General features: G+C 45.8%; 1 protein-coding gene across 48 annotated transcripts in view; it reads left to right on the top strand.

Moving 5' to 3' along the window:
- SORBS1 (sorbin and SH3 domain containing 1) overlaps nt 1-15,771 on the top strand; it is a 242,855-nt gene extending 227,084 nt beyond the window's left edge. For 25 of the 48 annotated variants that reach the window (XM_032607716.1, XM_032607725.1, XM_032607707.1 and 22 more), the window contains 4 exons: nt 5,476-5,535; nt 6,252-6,310; nt 9,239-9,351; nt 12,471-15,771. In XM_032607716.1, coding sequence (XP_032463607.1) covers nt 5,476-5,535; nt 6,252-6,310; nt 9,239-9,351; nt 12,471-12,538 — 300 coding nt within the window. In that variant the 3' untranslated portion in view covers nt 12,539-15,771. The remainder of the gene's footprint in view (nt 1-5,475; nt 5,536-6,251; nt 6,311-9,238; nt 9,352-12,470) is intronic. The other 23 variants (XM_032607709.1, XM_032607726.1, XM_032607724.1 and 20 more) reach the window with 2 other exon arrangements.
- The last annotated feature ends 1,758 nt before the right edge of the window (nt 15,772-17,529 follow it).

Raw genomic sequence — 17,529 nt, 5'->3', positions numbered from 1 at the left:
CTCGAGTACAAAGGCATCCTCTTGGAAAGCTTTTGGTTCCTTCATACTTGGAAACATATTTGCCATCACTCGTCTGATTGTCTTGGGAAAGAAACATACCCCGCCACAGACTATGAGAAGGCTGAGCGTGTTAAGTTTAGTGCTGTCATCAGATTCACGTTACAACAACGCCGATGTGTTGTCTGTGGACTCATCTGCAAGGAGCTTCAGTCTAGGTGGTAAGCAGTTGAACTAACTGGCGGTAATTAGTTTTATACGTAAGCTGGGATCTTTTTCTTAATAAATGCAAGAGGAAAACTCAGTGGAGTCAGATTGTTCTGCAGGACCTGTGGAGGTTTCCTAGAGCTGAAAGCCAGGAGCCTAAGTCTTTCAGGTCTTCTAACTCCTCTGGCAGAGTTTGCCTGCGGTCTTCCAGGAGCTGCACCTCTCCCTCTACCATCCGGGCAGCTCCTCGCCTCCCACGCTGCCAGAGGTGAGCTCTCCAGCCACCCGGAGGTGACAGTCAAATCTGTCCTCCACCCCATCTCCAGTGGGCAGTGAGTGGTGTGCTGGCCCCCTTAAGCCAGGTCAGCCTTGCCCAGCCCTGGTTCTCAATTCATAGGATGAGCACAGTCTAATTACTACATTAGAACTTTAGAGCCAAAAAAGATGTTTATGTAAATCATTCCAAAGCCTCTTGTTTTCCAAAGAACTTGAAATCCAAAGAGGTTAAGCATTTTGCTCAAAAATCAATAAATTACTGGGAGACCCTGTCCTGGAACCCAGTTTCCTCCCTCCCAGTCCAGTGTCCCCTGGGAGGCCAGTGTGGGTCTCCAGAGAGGTGAGGTCTGAGGAGAAGAGATTTGGGGTATGTGACGAGCAGAGGCACGCCATCTCTGAGAGATGCACGCAGGTTGGGAGAGCAGAGACTCGTGCCGCTTCTAGAGGGGCTCGGGGCCACGTGGAGGTGGAGTCCTCTGCCCTGTCCACGTCGCCAGGACTTCCCGATGGCCTCTAGCCTGGGGACATTTTATTTTGGGCTTCAAGGCTTTGGCACATGCCTAGAGCTGGAAGAGAATGCTTAGTAACTCATAGGAGCACCAGGTGTTTTTTGTGGACCCAGAGGGATTAACAGCCCCAGGGATGCAGGGTCAGATTTCTGAGGGACCGCTGTGAACTGAAGGTAGAAAGGCAGCAGGGCCACAGAGCAAGGACACATGAAGGGCTGCTCACTCGGAAGAATGAAACAAAAGCTCCAGGCCAAGAGGGTCGACTTGTGTTTCTGTGTGCAAATATGGAAGAAAAGCTGTTTCTGGATCAGCAACTATCACCTGCTTACTGTTGATCCGGGAGGGCAGTGCAGTGGGGCGGGGCGGGGGGTGCTGGTGGCTGTTTTTCTAAACATGTGAAAAACTGGAATGTATTTCCAAGAGTCTGAAATGTACTTAGCATGAGATAATAGTCCCTTTATCCCCAGCCCTGGCTGAGGTCCTGGTTAGAACTTCGTCTACTTTTAGGCTTACAGAAGGGTGTACACTAAGACCCGGGAGGGTTTGGCAGCATCACTGGCCAGCAGAAATATAACGTGAGTCACGTATGTAATTTAAATTTTTCTGGTAGTAAAATGGAGTAAGTGAAATTAATTTTAGTTATATTTGATTTAACCAAACATATCTAAAATAGTATCATTTTAATATATAATCAGGATAATTGTTGAGCTATTTTATACTAAGTTTGGGAAATAATTTTGTAAAAAATAATTTCGTAAAAAGTGTAAATAATTTTACACTTATGGCACAGTTCATACTGGCCCCATCTCAAGTGTTGAGTAGATACATGTGGCTACTGGCTACCATATTGGGATAGCATAAGTTCAGAGGAAGAGATACATAAAGCTGTATATGGTTAGAAAGTGGGACCAGGGAAAGACAAAACATACGCCCAAAGGGAAAAAATGTCTGAAAGTAAACAGCCTTCAAAGTGAAGGGCGAGTCCCTGTAATGGATATCAATGGTTTCCATCTCCACCAAAGGTCCACATGCTGTACCCACCTCTACTCCACCCACCCCACTCCCCCCCCAGAAAAACTGGTTTACATTTCCGCTGTATGAGATGTTTGGCTTACATCTAAGGAATGCATTTCAAATAGGGAGAAACTGAATCTTACCTAACAGGATAAATATTTTTCTTGCTGTCTTCATTTATTCCACAGACGTTAAGTAAGCAACCAGGTGACTCTCAGGGATGAGTTGAGTTTGTACTAGATGTTAAGTTTGTCTAGATGTGAAGGTTGCGGTGACGATCATCCTCGGGTTTGCATATGACCTGAGTCCAAGGAGGGTATTAGCTGGGTCAGGATCCCTTTTCAGAACTGCGGATCCTTGAGTTAACGATTGGATGATATCCATTACTGCACACTGGACCTTTTACACAAAGAAAAAGTATTCAAGGAAAGTTACAGTGCCTGTTTTCAGGAGAGGCAGAAGCTGGGTGTTGCTATCATCCTTACCCCAGCTATCCCGTCATGAGCCAGGAGGGAGGTGGTGTATGGCGACTAGAACCTGAGAGGGTCAGTACTCAGTGGCTTTGCCACCTTGTGAAAATCTTCAGAATTCCACGAGCCTTAAAATTTCCTTTTCTGCCCTCCCCAAGTCAAAGGGTGAGTATAAAAGTCATGTGAGGTAATGGACCTGTATGTGCTTTTTTTTTTAAGATGTTGGAGGTAGGAGTTTATTAATTAATTAATTTATTTTTGCTGTGTTGGATCTTCGTTTCTGTGCGAGGGCTTTCTCTAGTTGTGGCAAGCGGGGGCCACTCTTCATCGCGGTGCGCGGGCCTCTCACTATCGTGGCCTCTCTTGTTGCGGAGCACAGGCTCCAGACGCGCAGGCTCACTAGTTGTGGCTCACGGGCCTAGTTGCTCCGCGGCCTGTGGGATCCTTCCGGACCAGGGCTCGAACCCGTGTCCCCTGCATTAGCAGGCAGATTCTCAACCCCTGTGCCACCAGGGAAGCCCCCCTATATGTGCTTTGAAAGCGACTTTAAAAAAAAAAAAAAGATGCTTTACAAAAGAAAGGGACAGTGGGACCTCCCTGGTAGTCCAGTGGTTAAGACGCGGAGCTCCCAATGCAGGGGGCATGGGTTTGATCCCTGGTCGGGGAACTAGGATCCTGCATGCCACACGGCTCAGCCAAAAAAAAGGGATAGTAAAATATCGTGGTTCTTAATGTAGCTGATTCACCAAACCTCTTTTAAATTTAAGTGTGAAATATTTGCTAGATGATTGATTGCAGTCACTCCTTTAGGATTAAAGTTGATTCGAAAGATGCTATGGGGCTTTGGTAAACTGGAGGTCATGTCAATAAATTGTCTGCATCCTCTCCTTGTACTGCACTTGACCTGAGGTTGTTAGGCCACCAGCTGGAGTTTGGAAATATTTTCTCTCTTTATGAGAACTTTTATTTTCACGAGGTGAGCCAGACCCACCAGTCTTGGCACACTGTAGCTAAAGAATCTCAGTGTTGGGTAACTGAGGTGCTCTTCAGCCTTGCTCCCCAGAGTTGGTCTGTGGACCAGCAGCATGGGCACCAGCAAATAGAAATGAACAGGCTTAGGATGCATCCCAGATGTGTCAGATGAGAATCTGCATTTTTAACAGGATCCCAGGTGACTCTGACATACATTAGAGTTTGAGCAGCAGTGTTCTACAATATCCCATCTAGCAAAAGTCAACACAGCCTCAGCTTGAACAGCTGCTGGGACTGACCACTCACTTCCTCTCGAGGCAGTCCCTTCCGTTGGACAGCTCTCATGTTTAGAAAGTTTCACCTTCTATCAAGTCAAAATCTGCCTGTAGGTATCACCCACTCAGTGCTGCCACACAGAAGCCCATATAGTAGATGCTTGGGAGTGTCATCATTTTCTCTCTAATTTGTTATGCAGAAGCCTTGATCCAGAGGCTGGATGGGCAGTGAGTGGGGCCACACAAGGTCAGCTCCCAGTCACCTGGCAAAGGCCTGCGGGTCCTGAGATGTCTTCTAAAGAGCAGAACCCTTGCAGTTTGGTCTCTTCTACCCGAGTCCAAGGGCGCTGGTTTAAGAGATTGCAGTTTGGAGAACTTGAAAAGGTTTTCCAAAAGGATGAGAGTATATAGAAGTGATGGCTGGGATGAAAGCTGGTCCTGCAGGCCGTGCTAATGGATGAGGATTTACAGCGGAGATGAACAGGAAGGGATGGTGTGGTGAGGCAGTGTTACCTCTTGCTAGCTGTGTGACATTGGGGAATGCACTAAGCCCCTCTGAGCATCCGCTTCCTGGGCTTTAAAAGAAAATGGGATGATAAACCCTGTCCTGCCTGTCTCCAGGGTTTCTGTGGGACTCATTGAAAATAATGTCAGTGAGCACACTTAATAATGAGGGAAATGGTCCGAGGATGAAAGAGAAGGTCCAACGGGACAGTAGGTGAATCCAGGAGGCAGGTCTACCACTAACTTGCTGGCTGACCTCAGGGGAGGCCCTCACCCTCTCTGGGCCTTCCTGTGAAACACGTGGGTCACACACTAAAGATCTGAGTGCTCTTCTGGAAGGCCCTGGAGTTGCTGTGACTCATCACTATTATTGCACGTTACCTGGAGGGTTTCTCCAAGGATGGCTCTTCAAATATTCATTTAGGGAGACTTCTTAGAGCTTGGATTTGAATCCTCTCTGGGATAAATAATTCCAGACATTCTTCCAGTGAAGGCCTGGCCTGTGCTATAGGATCCTTACTTAAAAGACAGATCCGCTTGGCCATGACTGCACCTTATTTCCATGTCCGCATGTGGGACCTAAGCTGGTGAGTGAAGAGTGATAGTTTCATTTCTACCACTGTGTCAGGACACACCATCCTGTTTCTGGAAGCAAGCTCTGCCCCATGAGATATCAGAACTCATCGATCGCATACTTAGCTGGAGAGTATCATGTGCACGTTTTTCCTGGGGAACAGTCGCACTTGATACGTCACATATTACCGAGGAGTTACGCACGGGAAAATGGCATACCTGATACTTTCATGAGCCTGCTCTGCCAGAGGAGGTTCCCAGTCAGAATAAGTGGAACTGGCTTTTGGTACAGCAGCCCTTCCATAGATGCTTGCCAGCTGAGAGCAAGGGAACCAACATGTGTGGTTACAGAGGGACATAACTGTTCCTTAAGGTAGCCCTTCTGTGTCTCTTCCCTGCCAATCTGGGGTCCCTGTGTTGTTCATTCTCACCTCACTGCAGCCATGTTCCCAGCTGCTCATTTCATTGCCTGGAACCTTGCTTCTAACTCTGTACATTGCATTTTCTCCTCTGCACCCACCGTGTTGTCTTGGAAACTCGGTGGCCATAGGCCACGAGTATCCGGTGTCATTGAATGTGATGGTGTGGTATGTGTATTTGCTCACACTTTTATTTTGAATCCTTTCCAATGTGACATCTGCTAAAATGTCTCCCTTATAATTTGCTTGGTGATCACAGCCTTCTCATCATTCATTGAGAGCAGGACCTGATCTCACAGAATCTGAAAAGAGCTATGTGGTAAGATGCCTGCTGAATAAGACTGTAGCTTTTCTAAAGAGAATTCTTACTGATTTGTAGAGTCTAGACTGGAGTAATGCCTGGTTAACTCACAGAGCCATTATTTACAAGAATTATATGGCTATTGTAGTAGAGAGAGATGTTAGGCCACCCTCTCCCCTCAAAAAAAAAAAAAGCAGAGGAATTTAGAGACCATATTTCTACTCTGCCTACATGTGGGATTAAATTAATATATTAGTGCATGATTGGGGATACATACTTGCATTTCTATCCTGAAATTATTCCATTTGTAACAGTTACTCACTAATTACAGGCTTTTATGCTGCTGCCTTTTTTTTTTTTAAATATTCATACTAAATCCCAAATTCTTCTGTATCTTACCTGTTTTTTCCATGCTTACACCTGGATTCCTCCTGCACTCCACTCCTGGAATATCTATTTTTTTAACCTGGATCTTCAACTCTGTTGTTTCCCTGGACTTATGTGCTTCGTCTGGAATGTTACATCTCTTCCTCTCTTTCCTTTTTTTTGTCCCCATGTTGACTGTTTTATGGGGGTTTCTGGATATCTCGGGGCCACCACAGGAAGCAGTTTGCAATGAGATCATAAACATTGCCGAAAAATCTGTTCATTACTGCAGCACTGTTTCTCATCCCCTTGACTTTCATCACAAGGTATCCCCTTCTGACAATAAATCATCTCTAATCATTTCTCAGCAACCTCAAGCCCAGCAGCGAAGAGTCACCCCAGACAGGAGTCAAACCTCCCAGGATTTGTAAGTACACTTGGCGAACCTCAGTTCTCGAGTTCTCAGTAGACCGTTGGGCTTAGGAAGTGGGTCCCTGACTGACTGTGGGAGGGGCAGCCATTTGGGGGAGACGAACCAGTCACTCCAAGCTTCTCTGAGGGTTTCTAGTTAAGGCTGTTTCCCATCAGCCCACGTGAAAATAGGTGGCAGGTAAATAAAGGAGGTCACGGACTCTTGGGGGAGAGAGGTAAAGAATTTACTGCCATATAGGGCAACTGGGAGCTGCGCTGACTGGTCTCATTCCTAGTGCTGTGATAGTGTAGAGGAAGGAGTGTTAATTCTGACTGGAGAGGAATGAATAGGGTTGATCCATTCCATTCATTTAAAAAAAAAAAAAGTATTGGATATCTATGTTCTAAGCACAAAGGAGTCAACTCCATTCACAGAGGAAGGGAGTTCTGGAATAAGCATTGAAAGACAAATCGGATTTGAGAGCTAGAGCAGGGAGGTAAAAGGCCTTCTCAGCTGAGAAAACCAAATGTGCAAAGGCCCGGAGTAGGTAGTGTGTTTGGAGAACATCGAAAAACGCCTGTGGCCACGGTGTGCCGTTCATGGAGGGAATGGAGACAAAGCTCAAGGAGCAGGTTAGGACCAGACTGTAGAATCCAGAATGCAACTGAAATAAATTTGGATTTTAGTCTGCATTCACTCAGGAGCCACTGAAGGTTTTTAAAATCAGGACCATACTGGGAGTTCCCTGGTGGGTCCAGTGGTTAGGACTCAGCGCTTTCACTGCTGTGGCCCCCCGGCTTCAATCCCTAGTCGGGAAACTAAAATCCTGCAAGCCACGCAGCGTGGCCAGAAAAAACAGAGGAACGCATTAATTGGATTTCGTTTTAGGGAGATACACCAGTCAACAGAGTGGAGAGTGGATTTCAGAGACGAAGGACAAAGACAGTGGTTTGGAGATATGAACACAGCAAAAAAGTGGTGAGGGCCTGAGCTAGGAAAGAGTGGGCCTCTGGTGCATGGAAGAATATAAGATTAGATAAGAATATAAGATTCCCCGAGGAGATAGGGAGAAAGGGAGAAGAGAACTGAGGATAGATCCTTGGGGAACCAACTTTTAAGGCAACAGAGTAGCAGCCAGCAAAGGAGACAGCGGGAGACACAGGCGAGGGTCTAGGAGCACTCACTTGTGTGCCACAGAGCAAGCAGTGTGTGGCCAGTGGTGCCCCTGCTTCAGAGAGGCGAGGAGGGTAGGAAATGAGAAATGTCCTCCAGGTGGCACCTGGAGCAATCGTTGGTGACCTCTGCAATGACAGCGCGGCTGCAGGCAGACCCTGTGTTACAGAGGGCTGATGGTGAGTGGGCGGAGCGGGCGACAGGGAGGCTGTAGGTTCAGGGAGTAGCAGAGACAGGGGAGTTGTTCTTAGGATGCAGAGGCTTAAGCACATCTATACTTGAGAAGGAGTTAACAGCATCGAAACATGTGAGAGAGAAGACGTTAAGTCGAGGAAATAGCCCAGGGAAGGGAGTTTAGCCTGGCCAGGAGCAGGGACCCTTCCTTACACATGGCAGTAGGGGCAGGAGGGGAGGAAAATTAAAGCTCTGCTCAGAGGCGGGGGAAGGACTCTATGGAACGGTGTCCGAACAGCATGAAGCCCCTCCAAAATTAGAGCCAGTCGGGCACCCAAGCAGCAAGGCTGCAGGACTGTTTCCAGCCGGTCTCCGCTGTCTGGGGTGAGACAGTGAGGCAGATAACAGGAGTAATCTCCCAGAGCTGAGACTGGCAAAGCAGCCACGGCGGCAGTAAAGGGCCTAAGGCATCGTAACGAGTCCAGGTTGGGTAAGAGACAGCAGGCAAATACAGAAACAGCAAAATGTATTCATTTACCAACTGGAAATCCATCTGCAACTCTTAATTCCTCATTAGAGATCTTCCTTCTGGCAGGCAGATACATCTACCAGAGTTTCACTACATTTGAATATGTAAAATTAAATTGCTCCTTTGGTTTTAGCAGAGAGCAGAACCTCTTGTTTCTAGGAACTGACTGCACGCACTTGTTTCTAGTCTCTCTTGCCCACATGCTGGAATTCACTGACATCCACTGAAAATGGTAGATGATGGGTTGGTTTGCAAAGTTTTGCAAAGTTTTACCTGCTAGTGTTGTGTTTCAAAGTAGCAAGTAAACAGAACTGTGACCTGGTGCATAGGAGGTGCTTCTTAAATATCTATTGAAAGAATAAATGAAAACAAGCGTTTATTTGTTGCCAAAACAGGTATCAGATTTCACAAGTAGTCCAGCTTTTTCCAGAGCCTGTTGTCAGAACAGACCAAATTGCCTTAGGCCAACTAACTAGCAAATAAAAATCTTAACCCCAAACATCACTGGGATAGAAATGCTTTCAAGGGTTTCAGAAAAGTGGCATCCACGTTTAAAAGCAATTAATGAAATGTGTGTTGGCACGTAAAGAAACTCAAGGTACTTTTGCTAAACAGTGAGGCAATTGAGATGTACTTTAAAAAATTATATATACACACGACAGTTGCCTCATGTTCTCCAGTGTATGTGACCAGAATATAATGTCTGTCTCTGGACCTAAGTAACTTCTGATTACCTTGAATCTACATGTATTACCCTATATTAAGAAAAGGACTAGATTAACTTTAAAGGGGGAGCGTCTAGACAAAAAAGCTTGGCTGTGGTAACCAAATGAAACTGAATAAAAGGACTGATCAGGACTTGCTTCTCAGAAGTTCCCCATCCCTGTGAATCTTAATCTGCTTATCACATGGATCTCCCCAAATTATTAGAGAAATAGCCAATAAAATACTTTTATCCCCACTGATGAGTAGGAAACACTACCCAAATGTTGATTCAGCTGAAATGGTTTTTAAAACTCATTATTTAATTCCATCAGTGTTTGAGTCACTGTTTGTTTCTCTCACAGATTTAGCTACCAAGCATTGTATAGCTATATACCACAGAACGATGACGAACTGGAACTCCGAGATGGAGATATTGTTGATGTCATGGAAAAGTGTGACGATGGATGGTTTGTTGGTAAGTGACATCGTACTTTTCTTACCAGTTGTGTATTGAAGGAAGAACTAGGCGTGATGAGTCACGAAGAGAGCACTATTCTCTACACAGAGAAGGGCCTTCTCAGTTCCTATACCACCATTAGGAACGATGAGCCACCCAGTTTATGTTTGCTCTCAGGGCAGTGTGGATGATAATAACATTGAACCTGACAACCAAATATGCCAACATCTACTGCATGGAAGGGCAGTTGCCAGCTTCATCCATTGAGTTCTGTTTGTATTTCTTTTTTTTTTTTTTGTCTGTGCCATGTAGCTTGCAGGATCTTAGTTCCCTGACCAGGGATGGAACCAAGGTCCCAGCAGTGAAAGCGCTGAGTCCTAACCACTGGACCGCCAGGGAATTCCCTCTGTATTTCTATTGCACATCTGTCCGTCCTACATTCGGAAATTTTAATTTTTAAAACGCCTGTGGAACACCACAAGAACACTTGAGCCTAGCTTTCTGCCATGAAGCTCAAGCATATGTGTAGACATTCCAAAGACCTCCTTTACTCCAGGCTTCTAATAACTTTCCTCAAAGCAACCTGCTTAATTAAAGGAGTCACTTTCATAGGATGGGGGAGAGAAAGATCAGAATTTGAGATTCTGTAACAAAACAGATGCTTGATATACTTTCTTACTGACGTTCTCTCAACAAACAGCCTGTAAGACAAGAATTATCCTCTTTCCACAGATTAAACAACTGAGGCCCAAAGAGGTTAAGTAACTAGCCCCAAGGTCACCACCCAGGTAGCAAATGGTAGGGCCAGTATATGAACTTAGGCTCGTCTCTCCCTGAGCCTCTGTTCTTTCTGGCTCAGGCACAAATATGATCCTGGGAACCACTGACACTCTTTGTGTCAGTTTACCCCTTAAACAACTGGCTTTACCTTTATCTTCTTTCCAAAGACCAACTCTTTCCTATCTCCCTAGAAAAGCTTTGCTAAATCGAAATAATGTCAGGACTGGGGCCGTGAGAACAAGGCTTCAGCACAAATGGGAAGCCAGAAAGATTTGCCTTGGCCTCACCAGCCTCCTAGAAAACTACCCCATCCTCCTCCCAGGGCCCACAGAAGTTTTGTGGTCCTCACCACGTTGAGGTTCTATTCAGAAGGAAACCAGGTCTGAAAGTCAGCAACATTCTAGTGCAGTGCAAGTCCAATAGAAACATAATGCAAGGAATTCCCTGGCAGTCCAGTGGTTAGGACTCTGTGCTTTCACTGCTGAGGGCCCGGGTTCAATCCCTGGTCAGGAACTAAGATCCTGCAAGCCTCACAGCACAGCCAAAGAAAAACCATAATGGGGCTTCCCTGGTGGCACGGTGGTTGAGAGTCCGCCTGCCGATGCAGGGGACACGGGTTCGTGCCCCGGTCCGGGAAGATCCCACATGCCGCGGAGCGGCTGGGCCTATGAGCCATGTCCGCTGAGCCTGCGCGTCCGGAGCCTGTGCTCTGCAACGGGAGAGGCCCGCGTACTGCAAAAAAAAAAAACCATAATGCAAGCTATGTATGAAATTTAAAATTTTCTGAAAGCCACATTGAAAAAAGTACAAAGAAACCAGTGAAATTAATTTTAATATATTAAGCCCAGTGCATTTAAGATATTATCATTTGAACATATCAGTATGAAAAATTGCTAGGGACATATTTTACATTCTTCTTTTTTTTTTTTTTTTTTTTTTTTTTTATGCGTTACGCGGGCCTCTCACTGTTGTGGCCTCTCCCGTTGCGGAGGACAGGCTCCGGACGCGCAGGCTCAGCGGCCATGGCTCACGGGCCCAGCCGCTCCGCGGCATGTGGGATCTTCCCAGACCGGGGCACGAACCCGTGTCCCCTGCATCGGCAGGCGGACTCTCAACCACTGCGCCACCAGGGAAGCCCCTACATTCTTCTTTTTGTACATAAGTTTTTGAAATCCAATATGTATTTTACAGTCACAGCATCGCTCGGTTCAGACATGTTTCAAGGGCTCAGGAGCCACACGTGGCTGTCCTATTAGAGTGCAGGCTAGTAGGGATTTGTTAAACTCTTCCAGGAGTGTTTACATTTTTATGAGAACTTGGGATGGGGTGAGGGGCATCCACCCGGCAGCTAGATAAAGGAAATATTTTAGATTCCTTAACTCCTCAAACACTTAGAAAAGTGGCCTTGTGTTCAGGCTATGAAGAAAATAACCCAGGAGAGCTCATTTTTCTCATCCGTCAGGAAAGGTGCTCACCACCCATAGGAGCACATCACATCTCCGGGTTTTACCATCTCAGTTCTCTGCAGCCTCCTTGACCATCCCCCTGGGGTTTCAGCTAGCTGTTTTAGATGGCCTTAGCTTTGACACATTCTTCTAGCCTAGAAGTTTTACTTTGGGCAACAACTCCAACCCACTGATAGTGGCTGCTTGAAGTGTGTTCAGCAGGATTCTGAAGCCCTATCCAAGCCGATCGATCGGGGAAAGGATGCAATGATCACATTGTGATGTTGGCTAATGAGAGGGTAATAATGACACAACATCTATCTGCCACTCCACCCCTATCTCCCAGCTTTAGAGAGAGATCCCAAGGGAAGGAACTATTGCTAGATTAGGGATCCAGCAATGCTGGATGTGGAGCAGCCCAGGAAGGGCTTGTTCCCTGGTAGCTCAATTTTCCTGGCTCAGAGGGAACCCTGACAAGGTTGGCAGTGAAGACAGGGAGTCAATCTGGGCCCTAGACTCAGGAGGGAGATTTCCTTTTGCTGTGCAGTCATAGCCAGTGGACTTTAGAAATCCCACAGTTTAGAAATTCTAAATCCCCAGTACCTTGCTGTGTTGGTAACTGTTCATTCTTCCATAAAGGAGAAGTACTGGAAAGAGCAATAGGCTGGGAGTCAGAGACCTGGATTCAAAGTCTGTCTCTCTGAGCTTGGGTTTCCTGTGAAAAAAATGGGAGTGTTAGAAATGCCCGCCTTGCTTATCACCCAGCATTATTCTGCAGCCTAAATGAGATAAGATAGGGGAAAGTGATTTGGAAACCAAATGCCCTTCTACAAGCTGCAGGATTGTTACCAAGGACTCTCTCTGAACTCAAATGGGTGAGTCTTCTCATTGTGTGTATTTTTTTTTTTATAGGTACTTCAAGAAGGACAAGGCAGTTTGGTACTTTCCCAGGCAACTATGTAAAGCCTTTGTATCTATAAGAAGACTGAAAACCACAGAGATGATTTTTATTGGAGGATGAAGCATAATTCATGAATTTGTCTCTTTATTTAAACATTGAGTCAGTAGGAAAACTAATGCAGTGGATAAAGAAAGAAGAAAAAGAGAGGACAGAGAAGTGTTGCATTTACTTACTGTCTAAGCTTACTGCGTGTATCAGGGCTGAACCCCGCAGAAAAAGGAATGAGGCAAGTTGGTATTTACTTAGCTGCTTCTGGGAGCCACTCCAGCCCTGCCCTCCCTGCCACCCCACCCCCGCCCCACCTTGAGTAATCTGACCTGCAGCATGGTCCAGGAGCAGTTAGGCCAGAAATGCTTCTTGCTGCTTCACGCTTGACCGGCTTTGGCTCAAAAGGTCATTTAGCCTGCAGGAGCCCTCGGAGCAACAGGCAGACCCCCAGCCACCCTCCAAGGCTCCACACAGACTCCCCCAGTCGCCCCGGAGCCTGCCAGTCCCCTAGTGCTGTGAGAGACCCGTCAGGGCTGCCAAGGCGCTCCCTAAACAGTAGTGGAGACCCCAAACTACCCAAGGCCCAGTCCCTCACTGGAGGTAGGTGGGGAAATGGAGGTCAAAGTAGGCGCCCAGTGCATTCAGCCTGCATGCAGCTTTGCCACAGACGCCCCCGGTGTTCAGCCACAAAAGCACACAAGGTTTGCCCCTGGAGCAGGGTGGCCAGGCAGATAGTTAAATTTGTATTTCCAGGTGACTGTAGCCTGAGGGCCCTTGCAGCGGCCCCTTCCCCGTATCACTGGCTGTTATGAACGGTCACCTTCAGGGCAGTGCAGAATGCCATTGCTGCTCTTTCTTTTCTGGGTTGTTTTGGGCCAGGACAGTTTGGGGTTGATAGGCCTATTCTCACAGAGAACCAAGGATGGTGTTCAGTGACTGTACACTGGACGCCAGGGGCCACTGATGAGCAAGCCACGCTCCAAGCCTTAGAAGAGGTTCACTGTGGCTCCATTTTCATTGGCCATAGGAGTCCAAGGACTACCCCAAATGTAGGAATAGGAATTATGTAGGTTATGAATCCTGACTCACCCTGTGAGGCTTCTCTTTAGAATAGAAGGTGCAGATACAGTGGCCCTAAGAGCGAAGCCGTGATTCTGCCACTCCCAGGAGGCCAGTCTTTTGTTGGGGACTGAGGCTCCTGGGATGCCTGGGGTGTTCCATCACAACTTTATCCAATTCAAGGATGCTTACCGGCCACTCTGTTAGACACCTTGGAGAGATAAAGATAGAAATGACTCATCCCCTGCCTGCTGGGAACTCAGAGGTGGTTGGAGAGACAGACACACAAAAATACTGAATCAAGAGAGACTGTGATAAGTGCTAAGAAGGGTGTGAGAGAGGAAGAGATGAATTTTCCCTGAAGGGACCCTAGAAAGAGCATTGTCATATTTCTGTCTCCATTAGCTCACCTTGAACAACTAGGATGCTGGAAGAACCTTTGTCTGAAGGTGGTTTATGGCTGGAAATACTTGGAACTGTTTCCAGGGTCTTCAAACTCTCATCCTGCCCACAAATACACATCCAAGGTCACAAATAGGAGTAGCAGTTCCAGGTTGATAGGGTGTGTACAGGAACCCTGACTCTTTGCATATAGCTCAGAATTGGCCTAGGACCCATGTCCCAGAGTCTTTATAAGCACACAGAGTTTTTGTCTTCAGTGCCTCAGCTTCTCCCTCCACTATGCATCTTAGGACCCCCAGCAGCTGCCCACCCCCGTCAGAGAGCCACAGTACCCTCCCTCCCTGTCCTTCAAAGCATGCTCTCAGGAAAGCAACTGCCACTGACTCCTTCACAGTAAAGTATAAATGACTGATAAGAGGAAGGTGTTATTTCTTCACAGAAACACTGGTTTTTAACTAGAACAGAGCAGAGCCTTAATCCCAAGGGGGAAAGGCTGTGGAACTAATGGTGGAGGTGGGGCTGGGGCTATAGGTGAGGGTGGATGAGCTTCCTGGGTAGAAAGGGACTTATTGATATTCCCTAAGAAAGACTCCGTGCTTTGGAAGGTCCACCTCGCCATCCAAGGGCACTCTGTTCCTGTCTCTCCTCCCCGCTCCGAGTATAGCTCAAGTGCATATCCACATGCATTTCACACAGCAGCATCACCCATTTTGGAATGTATATTGGCTAATGTGTTTCCTGGTCTTTCTTAGATGCAAACCATTCATAACACGATCTTATCTGTTTTCTGAGGGGTGCTTATTGATTAAGTAGGTAAGTTTGAACACCTCTTTAAATACAGCTAGAAAATAAACCAATTTGTAAAGTCACATTTGCATATGATGCCAGCCTCACGACTTTGTATATCTCCAGAATCCCAGGTATGCCTGGGATTTTGCCCATCTTTAATAAACTCATCTGTTAAAATCTGCATCAAACTTCAGCTTCCTACATATGACACAACAAGGAACAAAGGGTTCCAATTGCCCCTTTGTCTTCAGACATTTAGTAATACAAAATACCTATTTTTATGCTGAGATATTTATACAGGTTTATTAATCGCAAGTGCAACTAACTGGCGGCATGCCCTGCAACACATTTTGAATAGATTAGCCATGCTTCTGGGTAAAGGCAAGCCCCACACTACTGAACTTCTGCAGTCTTTCTGGGATCAGTAAGAGAAAAAAAATCACATGCTTAAGAAGTGAGACTGTAAATATGTATACTTAACTTTGTATAGTCCATGTACCTACTTTGTATAGAAAAATAATTTTAAAAATTTGAACCGAAGGGGGAGTAAAATAAGGAAGTCATGAAGTTTTTTTGCATATTTAAATGAAGGAATTCCAAAATAACTTACCTGCCGATTTTTAGCCCAAAAATAGCCCTTGTAAAGTGTTATAATTTTAAATAATCATTCTTTCTGGGAGAGAAGGTAACTGTTATCTCAATTATAGTGGTTTTTCTTATTTTTTGATTTTTTTTTTTTTTTTGCAGTCCTGTTTATCTGCAGTAGTATTAAGGCCTATTGCTAGAATAGGTTACTACAAAAAATATATTCTGAAAGAAAAATGACTGACATTATATATAACCAATTAAAGTATTGCCATCTAAATCATACACCAAGCGCATGTGCTATGCAGACACAGATTTTTTTGTTCATCTATTTTCCTTTATGCAGTGGATCGATCTGACAAATAGATGTTGAATTACTACATTGGCTGTACATGGTATTTAATAAACTTCATTCAGAATTGTGTGGCATATGTTCTTACCATTCATTGTTTCCTACCCTTTCAAGTTTCTCAAATGAGACTTATATTCACCTCTTCAGTGGTGCACACTCTCCTTTTCCATTCTTACTTACATCTGGCTTCCCCCCTCACTCCTTGAGGGCACTGCTTACTCTATTCTCAATAGGCTAACTCCGTGACACTCCGAATTGATTAATGTTGACCATTTCACCATTCTTTCTAAAATGTTTGTATTTGTTCTGATTACAAGAATAATGCACATGTCTTTAAAAGCAAAAGTGACCATTATAAAATATGTATAATGGGTCTCGATTTACTACACAAGACATGGGTACAGAAAATGAGACAGCACTTAGTTTTTCTAAACAAGTTAAATCTGGCTACGAGTCCACAGTGGGTGAAAATGCAGTCTGTCCTTGTGTTCACTCCCAAACCAAGTGTGTCAAGGCTGGGGCACTAGGCATCCAGCCTCCCCTGGCATCTCCATTTGGGGTGGGGCATGCTACAGCAGCATGGGTCTGTCCCATAGTAGAAAACCCCAAAACTCCCACCCTGCCTCTTCTGATGCTGTCCTTCGCCCTTCAACTCAAAGCACCCATTCGCACTGCTACCCCTTTGGGGTGACTCGGTGGAATCTCCTTTGCTTAAGCCTTCAACAGTCCTGGGAGAAGGGTCATCTTCCAGGGGTCTGACAGCCTTGATACTGGGCCCTGAGTCACAAGCACTACTTCTTCCTTCCATCCCGTCCAACAAATCCATCAGCTCTACCTTCAAAATACCTTTAGAACCCAACCACTTCTATCCCCACAGTCCAAGCCATTTTCTCACCTGGGTCATTGCAGTCACTTTCCAACTGGTCTCCCTGCTTCCACCCTTGCCCCCTCTACCTTAGTCTGAACAGAGCAACCAGAGTGATCCCTTGAGCGGCTACTCCTCTCCCTCGGAGTGGTGCAATGGCCTCGAGTCCAAAGGACACTGCCCTGCCTCCTCTCTCACCTCTGCCTTTCTCATTGTTCCTTGCCGCCACACAGTCCTTCCGGCCTCACACTCATCAAGCACGCTTCAGCTTTAGGGTCTTACTGTGCTGTCCCCTAGGCCTGAAAGACCCTGCCCCCAGAGCTGCATGGCGTCCTTCCTTCCTTTAGGTCTTCCTGTTGCCCTCTCAGGGAGGCTTTCTCTAACCACTTTATATGTAATAGGATCCTACGGTCTCCAACCCCAGCAGTCTATCCCATGCTCTTTTCCTCTGTGCTTCTCCAAACACTCATCACCATCTGATATTTGTTTTCACAATCAATTGTATAAAGTCCACGAGGGTAAGGATTCTGTCTTGCTGTTACATGCCCAACACTTAGAAGAGTGCCCAACTAGTTGGCACTCAGCCAACTAGTTTGAGCAAACACATGGTTTGAGCAAACAAATGAGTAGATAAATGAATGAATTAAATTAAGCAATGAACCTCTCCAGACCAGAGATCCTAGAACTCAGAAAACTGACACTAATTGTGAAAGCAGTGAACCATCATGTCACTTTCTTACAGCAGCAAAAATAACAGAAATTAATCTCTTTAAATATTCTGGGCTTTTACAAACATAGAAAGTGAAAGTTCTCTGTAATTAAAGTCACCTCCCCACAGAGATCACCTAACTATCCAACGTATGACCCTCCAAGCTTTTCGCTTTGCGCATACAAAACACATCTCTAAACAAATGCTTTAGACAGGTTTACATGCTTTTTTTCCCTGTTAACAATAGAACTTGGACATGTT

Source organism: Phocoena sinus, chromosome 16, assembly GCF_008692025.1.
Source record: "Phocoena sinus isolate mPhoSin1 chromosome 16, mPhoSin1.pri, whole genome shotgun sequence".
NCBI lineage: Eukaryota > Metazoa > Chordata > Mammalia > Artiodactyla > Phocoenidae > Phocoena > Phocoena sinus.
Note: the sequence above shows the minus strand (reverse complement) of the source record. Positions and strands in the feature narration are given on the sequence as shown.